Source organism: Schistocerca serialis, chromosome 7 (assembly GCF_023864345.2).
Source record: "Schistocerca serialis cubense isolate TAMUIC-IGC-003099 chromosome 7, iqSchSeri2.2, whole genome shotgun sequence".
NCBI lineage: Eukaryota > Metazoa > Arthropoda > Insecta > Orthoptera > Acrididae > Schistocerca > Schistocerca serialis.
The window spans coordinates 22,944,255-22,958,479 of record NC_064644.1 but is presented as its reverse complement, the minus strand read 5'-3'; the positions used below and the strand labels follow the sequence as shown (position 1 = coordinate 22,958,479).

At 41.7% G+C, this 14,225-nt stretch overlaps 1 protein-coding gene across 2 annotated transcripts in view; it reads left to right on the top strand.

Moving 5' to 3' along the window:
* The window catches only part of LOC126412062 (histone H4 transcription factor-like), a 109,718-nt gene that overhangs the window by 82,779 nt on the left and 12,714 nt on the right, over nt 1-14,225 (top strand). Inside the window, exons 6-7 of one of the 2 annotated variants that reach the window (XR_007575221.1) lie at nt 8,910-9,111; nt 9,290-9,369. Coding sequence is in view for 1 of the 2 variants with exons in the window: in XM_050081445.1 (XP_049937402.1) it covers nt 8,910-9,111; nt 9,240-9,369 (332 nt within the window). In the remaining variant the exon portion in view is untranslated. Of the gene's footprint in view, nt 1-8,909; nt 9,112-9,239; nt 9,370-14,225 lie in introns of both variants that reach the window. The other variant, XM_050081445.1, reaches the window with a different exon arrangement.

The following is a 14,225-nucleotide window of genomic DNA, read 5'->3' as shown; positions in this document are numbered from 1 at the left end:
GCGCTGCTGCTACGGTTGCAGGTTTGAATCCTGCCTCGGGCGTGGATGTGTGTGATGTCCTTAGGTTAGTTAGGTTCAAGTAGTTCTAAGTCTAGGGGACTGATGACCTCAGATGTTAAGTCTCATAGTGGTTAGAGCCATTTGAACCATTTTGTAATTAGTGTGGTTTTGGTTGGAGGGATTGACAGCATAGAAGTGCTTCCCTTGCAGGGAGCGGGAGAAGGAGAGTAGGTCTTTGACAAGTCGATCATGGTTAAATTTGGGTGTAGGGCTAAAGGCGAGGGCTTTGGATGGGACTGAAACTTCAGTGGAGCTGATGGTTCTGGTGACAAGATTAACAACATTGTTATGGGAATTTTTTGGCTCTGGAACTGATGGAGAGTTGGTAGGGAGTTTTTGGGGGATGCGGCAAGTTGAAAACTTCAGCTAGACATGGTTTAGCTGCTATGAGAGGCAGAGAGGAACAGTATGGGTGCAGTGGCGATTGGATAGTGTTGCCCCGAGCCAGGAGTAAGATGTCTGCAGGCTGGATAACTTAAGGAAGTGGTATCTGTAATGCTCCTCCAGGTGGTGGAGAGCAAGGGATTGAATATCAGGGATGTGATGGGATTGCAGAGTAGTAGTATCTTGCAGAGGTGTTTGTGTCACGTCTGTGCCATGGAGATGTGGTTTTGCAATACCAGGATTGTGAGAGCCAGGGATTGGTGGAACCTGAAAAGGTATAGGTCATTGTGAAAGGAGGGGTGGGAACTAGAGAAAGGAATCTTTACAGTTAGGCCGTTTGGGGGGATTCCGTAGTTTAGGCAACATTTGAGGGGGCCGGGCCACCTGTGAAAGCAGCCATTTCATTTACCAGCTCTGCTGCAATCATTGCACAGCTTTTATGTTGGTATGACTACCAACCAGCTGTCCACCAGTATGAATCGCCACTGCCAGACTGTGGCCAAGAACAAAGTAGATAATCCTGTGGCACAACTAGCGGCTGAACACAACACACTTGATTTCAGTGGCTGCTTCACAACCTGAGCTATCTGGATCCTCCCCTCCACCACCAGATTTTCTGAACTGTGCAGGTGGAATTTATCCTTATGACATATTCTTCACGCCCGTAATTATACCGGTCTCAACCTAAGGTAACATACTGTCCCCACACCCTACACTCAGTAGTTTCCACCCTCTCTATCCCGATTCTCATCTCCCACCCTGTTTATTTGCAGCCCTCTACCAGCACACCTACTCATCTTTCCCCACTCCTCTCCCGTCTTGCTCCTTTTTTCCCCACCTCCCTGCCCTACAACCTCCTGACACTGTGCCTGTTGTCATTCTAGTCCCTGTACACTTCACCAGACAGCATTCGTCTCTCTCCCCACCTACACACCACCCCTTCCCCGCCCCCTCCAGGTTGCTGCTTGCATCCCACATGATGTTGCATCCCAGGTCGAGATGCTGGAGTTGGCAATTGTGTGTGGGTGAGCTGAGTTTGCTTGTGTGAGTCTCTCTCTTCTCCTGATTAAGGCTGTGACCAAAGGCTGTATGTACGTGTCTTTTAATTGTGTCTGTCGAAACTTGATGTGTCTTCCTTGTGGCTAGTAATTGGAAGGCAGTCTGAATAAGTTTCCTCTTGGATATACCTTTCTCAGTCTCCCTTGTATGTGCAATATTGAGATAACATCTTTCATAAAATTTGATGCTTATGGTCTATAACAGTGACATGGACAGCAAAGTGAAGAGTGCTACTTTGGAATACCTCTTTACCAGAAACTTAAAAAAAATGTAAAGAACTCCAATAAGTGGTTGAAAAGAAAATTATTCTATCTCGTGTCTCAATAGCATTGTTCAAAAATAGCTTGGATTCAGTAGAGATAAAACCAGTCTCTTACCCAAGAAAGGAGTCAAATTTGCCCTTTATTTTTCCATTAAAGTGAAAAAATCATCATTAGAATAGCTGGAAATTGCAGTGGCAGTATACAGTCTTTAGTACCTGGAATTGAATGAAATGGTTTGAAAACCAAGGAAAACTAGTGGAAAATAATATTTTTAAGTGGAGCTTGGATAATAGGGCATCCTTTTCTGTATAGTAGTTAAGAAATTGATGCTCCAAAGTAAATATTTTTATGTCTAATGTTCACAAGTTTAATTCAGCATTTTACTGTCAAGGAACCCACGTTATGAAATAGAAAAGCTGTAATGAAGGGATTGTACTGAGATGGAAGTTTACAATTCATACATGCTACAATAGTGATCCACACTAAGTTTGTAGATTGAGATAATAAATTGTTCTTGATACCCATTTCCTGAGCTGAGAATATCCTTTGTGAATGCAAACAGTTATCCCGTATGTCATAAGATCACTATTGTTCGCAGTACATATAAATAACCTAGTACATAATGTCAGAAGGTCCATGAGGCTGTTTTGGGATGATGCTGTTGTATATAGAGAAGTCACAAAGCTATTAAATTGTAGTGAAATGCAGAAAGACTTACAGAGTATCAACAATGGGCAGGGATTGACAGTTAACACTAAACATATGCAAATGTAACTTACTCCTCATAAACATGCAGGAAGACCTGCTATTGTTCGAGAAGGCAATTACTGAGAAATCGCTGGAAGCGGTCAAATTCATTACTCACCTGGGAGTGTGCATGTGGAATGGTTTCGATTGGTACAACCCCCTAGAAAGCAAATGCCTGAATAATATTCATTGAAAGAATCCTAAGGAAGTGTAGTCCACTGGAAAAGGAGGTAGCTTGCAAAACCCTCATTTGACCAATATTTAAGTCTTGCTCCTCAGTCAGGGGCTTTAAGCATGTTAGATCGGTGCATGAAATAGAGATGCTCACCCAGCTCCATTGCCAGACATTTCAAGAAAAGCATTTTGCATCACTATATGCTTTACTGTTAAAATTCCAAAAGGGTATGTTTCTAGAAGAGTCAATTTTTGCGAAAAGACTATGAAGGCAAGATCAGAAACAGTCAAGCTCACAAGTATGCTTACCAGCTTACCAACAGCCATTCTACACAAACACAATCTGTGATCTTTGTTTACTGTTTACTATATGCTGCAGGGTCTTACCCTGATTGTCTGTCACCAGTTTATTTGTGAAATCAACACCACTTGCTTCCTTTCTCGCAACTCACCTTGCATCTATATGATTCCTTCGTGTTTCTGTGCTTTTGTTTTTCGCCAGACTGCATTCGACGACTTGATGCCATCTCCTGCATTATTTTTTTTTCCAATGACTTCCCCACTGTTTGTTCTGTCTTTAAACTTTTTTCATTTTAAACTTTTCTCATTTTCATATTTTTTCCATGAACTTTTCTAATTGAAATTTATTGCTGTAATTTTTTTGTTTCATATTTTCCAGTTTTTTCAAGAGAAACTTATATCTCTTCTTGCCCTTTGTTACATCTTCTTTGCTTTCATTTATTCTCATGATCGTTGTCAAGTTTGTCAACATTCTGATCTTTTTCATTGGTAGTCCTCATTTTGCCCCTCCCCCCTCTGTCACCCCCCTCACACACACACACACACACACACACACACACACGCACACACACACACACACACACACACACACACACACCTTGCACCCTCCTCCCCAACCCCTCAACTACTGCTTTTTGTCACCACTCCCAATAGCTGTAATACTCCAAATCCTCATATTATGCCATGATGAATCCTGTGACATATTATATTCGGTTCTTTCAAAAATGAAAACATTCTTCTGCATTATCTAAACTAAGGTCCACTATTCTGTTTATTGTAATATGCTTTTCCCTAGGAGTTACCGCCAAAGACCTATTTATGAAAGCCCCTATTTCTGTATGTGATCCCACTCTTCACAAGCTCCTTTTACAGTTCCAAATACAGCAGTCTCTTGCACTTACATGGCTAATCTGTGACATATATATCTCGTCTGTCAATTTCCACTCCCAAGGCTTCTCACTTGTAAAATCTTGCAGTTATATGTGCCTCATGTTTCCATGGATGGGGTCTTCTGCTAAGTCAAGTACAAACTACAGCACTAGTGGAGATTTCTCCTTAAAAAGCTATCCTAACTTCTCCTAAACCACCTCAGCAGTGATGTTTCCATCCCTGTCCCACTCCCTCTCCACCAAACCAGCCACACAATCAACCACCACTCCTCTCATAAACACCGAGCTTTGTTTACCTTCTTAACATCTCCCAGCCTTCACCACTGCCTCCCAGAGCAATGGCAGCTCACGATCATAAGAACCAGCTACAACAGTACAATATCTCAATTTCTCCTCTAAAGGCCTCTTAATTCCTGAATTTTTTGTATTATCCGAGGCTCTCACTTTCAGCCCTAAACCTGCATCTGATCACGCTACTTCGGTTAATAACCTGCTTTCCATCACACGTAATGTCACATGTAAGTTTCACTTACAACTCAATCTCTAACTGTTCCAACAGAAAACTGACATTGAACCATACCTTGAACAGTTCCAACCAAAATCCAAATCTGATCCTCCACCACTATGTCAAAATCACCATTTGTGAGCTTTCCAAGAAATATGTGGCCTATATCAATGTGTGGTGTCTGTTCTTTCGGACATGTCCAAAAAAACAGACATCACATGGAAACTCGCAGCTGTGATATGTACTATGTAAATTGAAGGTGGAGGGGGTGGAAAGGAAAGGGAAGGGAAGGAAAGGAAAGGAATTATTCATGCCAGCTGCATAGGGACTTTATGCAGAGTCAGGATCTCCTGCTTACCAGGCAGTTGCTTTAACCACTGCACCATCCAGACACAGTGTTTATTGCAATTGCATGGACTGTCTCAGCATGCCTCCTGGCCACCCCACATTTCCACCGAGCCCCATATATCCACAGTCCCCATCCATGTCCTTCATGATTGCTAGTTTGAGTCTCCCGCGGGAGATCAAATGTAATTGTGGTGGATTTGTAACGTCCAACATGCTTCACTGCCCTTCCTGTGGTCCCTCCAACATGACCCTAATCTATCCTCTGCAGAATTTCAGGCACTTCATTCCTTAATAACTGATGGCTCCATCATTATCCTCCCAGCAGACATGGGATCTACCACTGTGATACTTGATGGAAATATGTAAGCTAGGGTCTGTGCCATCTCTGTGACACTTTTACATACAGCATTTGCCATCAAGATGCCATCCCTGTGTTACAAACTGGCCTACAGTCCAACCTTAAAATCACACATGCCTCACAGTGGACAAATGCCTCAACCCATAGAACTTCTTACCCCCACCAAAACAACACATCCCACATTCTACCTCCCTCCTGAGATCCACAAACCATCTATACTATCATTCCCCCATGTTCCTGCCCTCTCTGCTGTTATTTATTATATGGGAAATTTATTTTATTTTAACTCTGTGGCTGGTTGCCCTCCATGCCAGCAGTCATCAGCGGACCTAAGGGAGGGAAGTCATGTGTGCCAAGTTTCTTTGAATTGTGATAACTGTATTCTGTGTTATCTTTTTTTTAAGTGTTTGTGTATTGTATTTTCTGATTTGGAAATTGGGGACCACCGTGGCATTAGCCTGAGTGAGAGTAGAAAATAGCCTAAAAACTACACTTATGCGGATCGGTGTACGGTTCAGCAATCTGTAATCGGCCCTGGTCTGTCTCATCTCTGTCTCATAAGCTAGTGTGCTGTGTGTTAAGCTATTTGAACAGGTCTCTCCCTCATGGCTGTATTAACAAACTTAAAAAGGTAGTAAGGAAAGTTCAGGCAGAATTTAAATATGAGGGTGTGCTGAAAAATATTGTCTCCAAATTTGTTGTGTGATACCTCTGAAAGCTTTTTAATTAAAACAAACATTATTAACATTCTGCATCATTATTCTTCATTAATAAATACTCCTCAATGCACACACAGACGACAAACATATTTCTCCTAGTGAGAGCCCAGTTTTTTGATAGTATAACTTTAGAATTTTTGACTTTGTTGATGGAGCCACAACTTTATCTCTCCAAAATGAAATTTTCGCCCTGCAGAGGAATACGTACTGATATGAAACTTTCTGCAGATTAAAACTTTGTCCGGACAGAGGAGACTCGAACTCAGGGCCTTTGTCTTTCGGAGGCAAGTGCTCTACTGACTGAGTGACCCAGTCACGACTCATGCTGTAGCTAAGCCATGTCTCCACAATATTCTTTCTTGCAGAAGTGCCAGTCTTCCAAGTTTCACAGGAGAGCTTCTGTGAAGTTTGGAAGGAAGGGGAGAGGTACTGACATAAATAAAGCTGTGAGGTTGGGTTGTAGAGTCATGCTTGCACTTGCCTGCGAAATGGAAAGGTCCAAAGTTTTGAGTCTCGGTCCAGCACACAGTTTTAATCTGCCAGGAAGTGTTTTAACCTCACCTTTGGTTTTGTTTGCACAGCTTCATCACTATGAAAGTAAAGTCTGCGAAGGTGCTCTTTATGTCTTGGAAAAAGATGAAAACTAGTGGGGCCAAGTCGGGACTGTATGGAGTATGGTGGATGACAGTGAACCTGAGGCATTGGACTATTGCAGATGCCACAGCATCCATGTGTGGTCTGGCACTGTCATGCTGAATAGGAGGATGCTCCATGTGCGAGCAAACTCTACGAACTCATGCTTTGTTTTCTGAGCTCTTTCATGCACCAACATAGTTACACTACACACTGCCATGTTACATACTACAAATGGGAGCCCTCTAGTGGAAGAGCATAGCAGTTCATGTCAGTCAAGTGGGAAAGTCAACTGAGTAATATGCATGACATGTAATACGACAATCAGTATTAAGTACAAAGTAAAAATTTCGGAGGCATTACTTGTTAGCACATCCTTGTACTTCAGGAGTAAAGACCATTCACTGAATAGCAGAAGCGTTGAGTCATTGACATGCACACACTAAAGATAGAGGGAACTTGCTAGCTTCCAGAATAAATCTATGTCAAGCTAGAGCACGCGCACCTGCCCAGGTGTGCACAAGTGCGCGCGCGCTCACTCACCCACTCACTCGTGCGCGCGCGCGCGCGCGCACACACACACACACACACACACACACACACACACACACACACCAATGTTGGCACTCGCGTGTGTGTGCGCCAGCTGGACACTCAGTCCTGAGATTGCTCTTCGTTGGGTGGAGCGGGAGGGAGGAGGAGTTGTGTCGGGCGAAGTGACTGGAAGAAGCGAGAGGGGTGGGCGCAAGAAGAGGGGTAGCTAGTAACTGGAAGGGAGGCAGCAGGTTTGCTGGCTAGAAATGTCAAATGGAGAGGCGGCGGGTGCACTGGCTAAGCATGTGACATACAGGTACATGAAAAGTGGGAGTGGCGACAGGTCAGAGGAGGGGGAGAGAGGGTGGGGGACAATGGGTTAAAGGAATTTGAGGTGCTTGTAATCCTCCTGGTCTCAGTCTCCATTAACCCACCGTTATGCGAAATGTACGCTGGTGACAGTGGAATTGTTCTGCAGTCAGCTTCAAATGCCAGTTCTCTAAAGTTCCTCAATTGTGCTTTGTGTAAAAAATGTTGCCTTCCCTCCAGGGGTTCCGATTTGAGTTACTGAAGCATCAGCATAACAGTTGCACGTTGTTTGGGCCTACCGGTAACAAACCTACCAGCCTGTGAATTGCTTCAATGTCTTCCATTCTGGTGCGAACCCGAAACACTCAAGTAGTACTCAAGAATAGGTTGTGCTAGCATGCTAATGCAGATTCCTTTACAGATGAAGCACACTTTTCTAAAATTCTCCCAATGAACCAAAGTCAACCATTCGCCCTTCCTACTACAATCATCACATGCTTGTTCCACCTTATATCGCTTTGCAGCGCTACATCCAGATATTTAAACAATATGACTGTGTCTAACTGGACACTAGTGATGCTGTATCCAAACATTACAGCTCTTGTCTGCATTTACTGATATTTTTCTTCATTTAGAGCCAGCTGCTATTCATCACACCAATTAGAATTTTTTTTCTAAGTCATCTTGTATCATCCTAGAGTCACTTTCCTTTGACAACTACCCATACATCACAGCATCATCAGCAAACAACCACAGGTTGCTGCCCATCCTCTCCTCCAGATATATCTATGCATGTAGAAAATGAGAGTGGTCCTTTCACACTTCGCTGGGACACACCTGACGATACCCTCATCTCAGACGAACACTCACCATAGAGGACAACATACTGGGTTATATTTATTAAGAATTCTTCAAGTCACCCGCATATCTGGGAACCGATTTTGTATGTTCTCACCTTCATTAACAGTCTGCAGTGGGGTACTGTGTCAAGTGCTTTTTGGAAATCTAGAAATATGAAATCTGCCTGTTGCCTTAATCTATAGTTTGCAGTATATTGTGTGAGACGAGAAAATGGCAAGCTGAGTTTCACAGGACTGGTGCTTTCTAAAACCGTGTCTCTCTCCTTATACTTATATCCACTCCATTCCACCCCATCCTACCTGACACAACCCCCTCTCCACCCAGTCCACCAGCCAAAGTGCAATCCCAACATTGTGTGTCCAGCTGGCACAATGTAGGAGCAGAGATGCGGGGGGAGGTGGCGGGAGGGGGGGGGGGGCGACTTGGACACCCTAGTTGGATGAAGGATTTATTCCCAAAGATTGCGAGTTTTCTTTCTCTGTTGTGTGCCTGTCAACGACCCAATGCCTCTGCTGTTCAAGCATTTCTTCCCCCCCCCCCCCCCCCCCCCCCCCCACCCCCCACCCCCATTTGACACGCTATCAAATAATGTGCCCTTTCTTTAAATGTATAGGATTCAATGTGCACTTCATATGACAAAAGACACATACCGTATTAAAGGAACACAGTAACAGTCCAGAACCTGTTGGAACTTACTTCTCAGTTAAATATAATTTATTAATATTTGAAACATCGATTACATGATAATCTGTTCTCCACTTTCAGCGGGAGAAGGCTACAAGTGCTCACACTGTAGCAAAATTTTCCCATCAGAACGACTGTTTCATGAACATATGAGGCACCGTGTTAACTTTTACAAGTGCAGATTTTGTGACATGACGTGTCCGACACCATCAGCATTAGCTCTGCACATGCGATTCAGGCATCTAGATGAGAGGCTGTTCAAATGTGTGTACTGCGACTGCAGGTAAGCGAAACTAAGCAGATATATTGTGCATTTTGTATTTTGATAATTTTTACTCTCTCAAGGTTCATGAAATTAGTCTTCTGGAAACTAAATTTCAAAATCTAAAGTTTAGTAATATTTTTTAACAGGGCAAAAACTCTGGCAGACATAAGAGTACATATGCACACACATTTTTCAGGAAATTTATATCATTGTTCAGTTGAAGGATGTAATGTCTCATGTCGGAGCCGTGTGGGTATGAAGAAACATATTGCAAGGGTAAGTACCTGAATAAAAGAATCACTTAAAATAGGATAAGAAGCAAATAGAACTTCTAATGAATTCATTGTGGATAAAATATTGTCTTGTACCAGAACTTTTAATAGAAAAGGAGCCTTGTGGTACATGGCTATCTTAGTGTCTAAGATAAACGGTAGTTGCAAAATCAAAGTAATAATATACTGCAAAGTTAAACTCTCATTCATACTGCCCTTATCCACAGCATAATTTTGATGACACCCATAGCAATACACTGGAAAATAAATGTTGTAAAATCGTCTGAGGGAAATTAATTGGAATGAATTATTATACAGTAACTGAAATAGTGGTTGACATTGAAGTAAATCAAGTGAGACATCAGAAAACAAGTGAATTGAAAGAAATACACTGGGAAGAGAAATAGGTTAGTGAAGCATCAGTGTGGGCGAAAATCACAACTGGTCACTTGTTTCACGCTAATCTTGTGCATTCAGATATCTCCAAATTGATTAATTCACTTCGCAAAATAATCCAAAATTCATTGAGTTCTTGAGAGACCATCAAACTTCAAGGCTGTCTGATAAGCTTGTTGTACAAAATAGCAAATAACAGTCAGAGAAGATAGTGGCTTCCTCTTTGCAAGTTCTTCTCATTGTTGAAGGCTCCAAAATCTACCAACCCTGTAGTAAAATGAAGACAGTCTGGGATAATGAGGAGTGAGACAGGTATCAACTGTGCCAGTAAACTACAGTCGCAGGTTCGAATCCTGCCTCGGGAATTAAAAAAAAAAAAAAAAAAAATGATGTGTGTGAACGTCCTTAGGTTAGTTAGGTTTAAGTAGTTCTAAGTTCTAGGGGACTGATGACCACTGATGTTAAGTCCCATAGTGCTCAGAGCCATTTGAACCATTTTGTGCCAGTAAACCAAATCCATCAAGAGGGCTAAAAGAGTTTTCATGCTGGAAACAGAAGACAGGCAGTTACTAGCATACTATTTAAACAATGAATGGGTATCATTTACTTCCAATATGTAGAGGAATTATTTACATAGTTTTAACATATTGTAAATTGTGCTCTGGAGAAGTTCCTGGTTCAAAAACAGAACATGAAAGTGTCAGCTGTTGTGAAACATTTTGCAAAGAACCAAATAAATTCTGGTTCTACGTAAAATCACTAAGCAGGTCGAAAGTTTCTATTTATTCACTTGTTCACCAGTCTGCTGTGGCAGTAGAAGGCAGCAAAAGGAAGCTGAAGTCTTAAAGATCACTCATGCAGGACGATTGTACATACATACCATCAGTTGACTGTCACAGACTCATTTACGGAGGAAATAGGCATGGCAACCTTGGCACTGAGAAGCAACTGAAAGAGTTGAAAACATATAAGTCGTCAGGTCTGGATGGAATACTAATTTGATTTTACAGAGAATGTTCTTCGGCAATGATGCTATACTTACATAGTATTTGTCATGAATCTCTTTCCCAGCACAAAGTCGCAAGCAACTGGAAAAAGTTGTAGGTGACTCCCATATGTAAGAAGGGTAAAGGAACAGACCTGCAAATTACAGGCCAATATCCTTAACATCGGTTTGTAAGTTCAAATATAATAAATTTCCTTGACACAAGAAAACTTCTGGCTGCAAATCAGCACAGATTTAGAAAGCAAGGATTGTGCGAAACTCTGCTTGCTTTTTTTTCTTGCAGTATAGCCATTGAAACATGCTTTATGGGCAATAGGCACAGTCCATATTCCTAGATTTCCAGAAAGCATTTGATACAGTGCTGTAGACTGTTAACAAAGATCCAAGCATATAGAATACATTCTCAGACATGTGAATGCCTCAAAACCTTCTTAAATAATAGAACCCAGTATGTTGTTGTGAATGGCAAGTGTTCATCAGAGATGAAGGTATTGTCAGGAGTGCCCCAGTATGATGGGACCCTCTTGTTATCTGTATACATAAATGGTTTGACAGAGTGAGGGGCAAATCTGCAACTGTTCGCTGATGACACTATAGTATACACGAAAGTATTGTTGTGTGACTGTGGGAGGATACAGAATGACTTGGACAGAATTTCTATTTGGTGTGATGAATAGCGGGTTGCTCTAAATGTAGGAAAGTGTAATTTCATGCTGAAGAAACTGCAAAAAGGTGGGAATTTAAGGAAATGGGACCTGGATAAACCGACTAAACAAGGGCTAGTAGAAATCCTTGGGTAACAAAAGAAATATTGAATTTAATTGATGAAAGGAGAAAATATAAAAATGCAGTAAATGAAGCAGGCAAAAAGGAATACAAACATCTCAAAAATAAGATCGACAGGAAGTGCAAAATGGCTAAGCAGGGATGGCTAGAGGACAAACGTAAGGATGTAGAGGCTTATCTCACTAGGGGTAAGATAGATACTGCCTACAGGAAAATTAAAGAGACCTTTGGAGATAAGAGAACCACTTGTATGAATATCTAGAGCTCAGACAAAAACCCAGTTCTAAGCAAAGAAGGGAAAGCAGAAAGTTGGAAGGAGTATATAGAGGGTCTATACAAGAGCGATGTACTCGAGGACAATATTATGGAAATGGAAGAGGATGTAGATGAAGGTGAAATGGGAGATACGATACTGCATGAAAAGTTTGACAGAGCACTGAAAGACCTGAGTTGAAACAAGGCTCCGGGAGTAGACAACATTCCATTAGAACTACTGACAGCCTTGGGAGAGCTAGTCCTAACAAAAAACTACCATCTGGTGAGCAAGATGTATGAGACAGGCGAAATACCCTCAGACTTCAAGAAGAATATAATAATTCCAATCCCAAAGAAAGCAGGTGTTTACAGATGTGAAAATTACCGAACTATCAGTTCAATAAGTCACAGCTGCAAAATACTAATGCGAATTCTGTACAGACGAATGGAAAAACTGGTAGAAGCCGACCTTGGGGAAGATCAGTTTGGATTCCGTAGAAATGTTGGAACACGTGAGGCAATACTGACCTTACGACTTATCTTAGAAGAAAGATTAAGGAAAGTCAAACCTACTTTTCCAGCATTTGTAGACTTCGAGAAAGCTTTTGACAATGTTGACTGGAATACACTCTTTCAAATTCTAAATGTGGCAGGGGTAAAATACAGGGAGCGAAGGGCCATTTACGATTTGTATAGAAACCAAATGGCAGTTATAAGAGTCGGGGGGCATGAAAGGGAAGCAGTGGTTGGGAAGGGAGTGAGACAGGGTTGTATCCTTTCCCCGATGTTATTCAATCTGTATATTGAGCAAGCAGTAAAGGAAACAAAAGAAAAATTCGGAGTAGGTATTAAAATCCATGGAGAAGAAATAAAAACTTTGAGGTTCGCCGATGACATTGTAATTCTGTCGGAGACAGCAAAGGACTTGGAAGAGCAGTTGAACGGAATGGACAGTGTCATGAAAGGAGGGATACAATGAACATCAACAAAAGCAAAACGAGGATAATGGAATGTAGTCGAATTAAATCGAGTGATGCTGGGGGAATTAGATTAGGAAATGAGGCGCTTAAAGTAGTAAAGGAGTTTTGGTATTTGGGGAGCAAAATAACTGATGATGGTCGAAGTAGAGAGGATATAAAATGTAGACTGGCAATGGCAAGGAAAGCGTTTCTGAAGAAGAGAAATTTGTTAACATCGAGTATAGATTTAATTGTCAGGAAGCCGTTTCTGAAAGTATTTGTATGGAGTGTAGCCATGTATGGAAGTGAAGCATGGACGATAAATAGTTTGGACAAGAAGAGAATAGAAGCTTTCGAAATGTGGTGCTACAGAAGAATGCTGAAGTTTAGTTGGGTAGATCACATAACTAATGAGGAGGTATTTAATAGAGTTGGGGAGACGAGAAATTTGTGGCACAACTTGACTAGAAGAAGGGATCGCTTGGTAGGACATATTCTGAGGCATAAAGGGCTCACCAATTTAGTATTGGAGGGCAGCGTGGAGGGTAAAAATCGTAGAGGGAGACCAAGAGATGAATACACTAAGCAGTTTCAGAAGGATGTAGGTTGCAGTAGGTACTGGGAGATGAAGAAGTTTGCACAGGATAGAGTAGCATGGAGAGCTGCATCAAACCAGTCTCAGGACTGAAGACCACAACAACAACAATCTTTTCTGCTGAGGCAATTAATTCATTTGAAACTAAATGTTTCACTCCACAATATTGGCTAGTTCCAATTGTTCACTGAATTTCAAGTGCACGTTTTCGCCTTCTGCCATGTACGGTATTATGCCATGATAAAGAACCAAACACGTGATAGTACAATACTGGTACTCCAAGAAAATTTACATCCCAAAAATCAAAGTGAAAAGCTTAGTATCAGGTAGGGCCTACTTCATTGTGAATCTGGACAAACCAGTGTGCGCTTAAAGCCGAATTGTGCAGTTTTGTGTGGTTTACGAAATTCCGATGCTCTTGGAGTATCCTCTGATGTCCTGCTTCTTTTATGGCGTAATGTATCAGCTCTTAATGCATTATACATACGAACATGCGGGCTTCCTACCGCAGCTGCACACACACACAATATTGCCTATTTTCTGGTGCTCTTTGGCAACTGTTAAAACAAACCTATTTGTAACAGTCTCAAGAAAGTATTGCGAATGGTGGTTTGAGAAGCGTTACTTTCAAATTAAACTTCCTTTTACGCAAGATGAATTACATTACGTGTGAGAATGTGGGATGAATTTCATAAACCACGGTGCCTTTGGCTCTCGTTTAAAACTTGACACTTTCAGGACCAGCCACTTAGAAGAATTTCAAGCCCAGAAGACCAGACATTTATGTCATTATTTAAAATTTACTGGCACATTTGTGTTACGTATCTTAAGGATTACACACGCAAAAAATGTCAGTATCACAT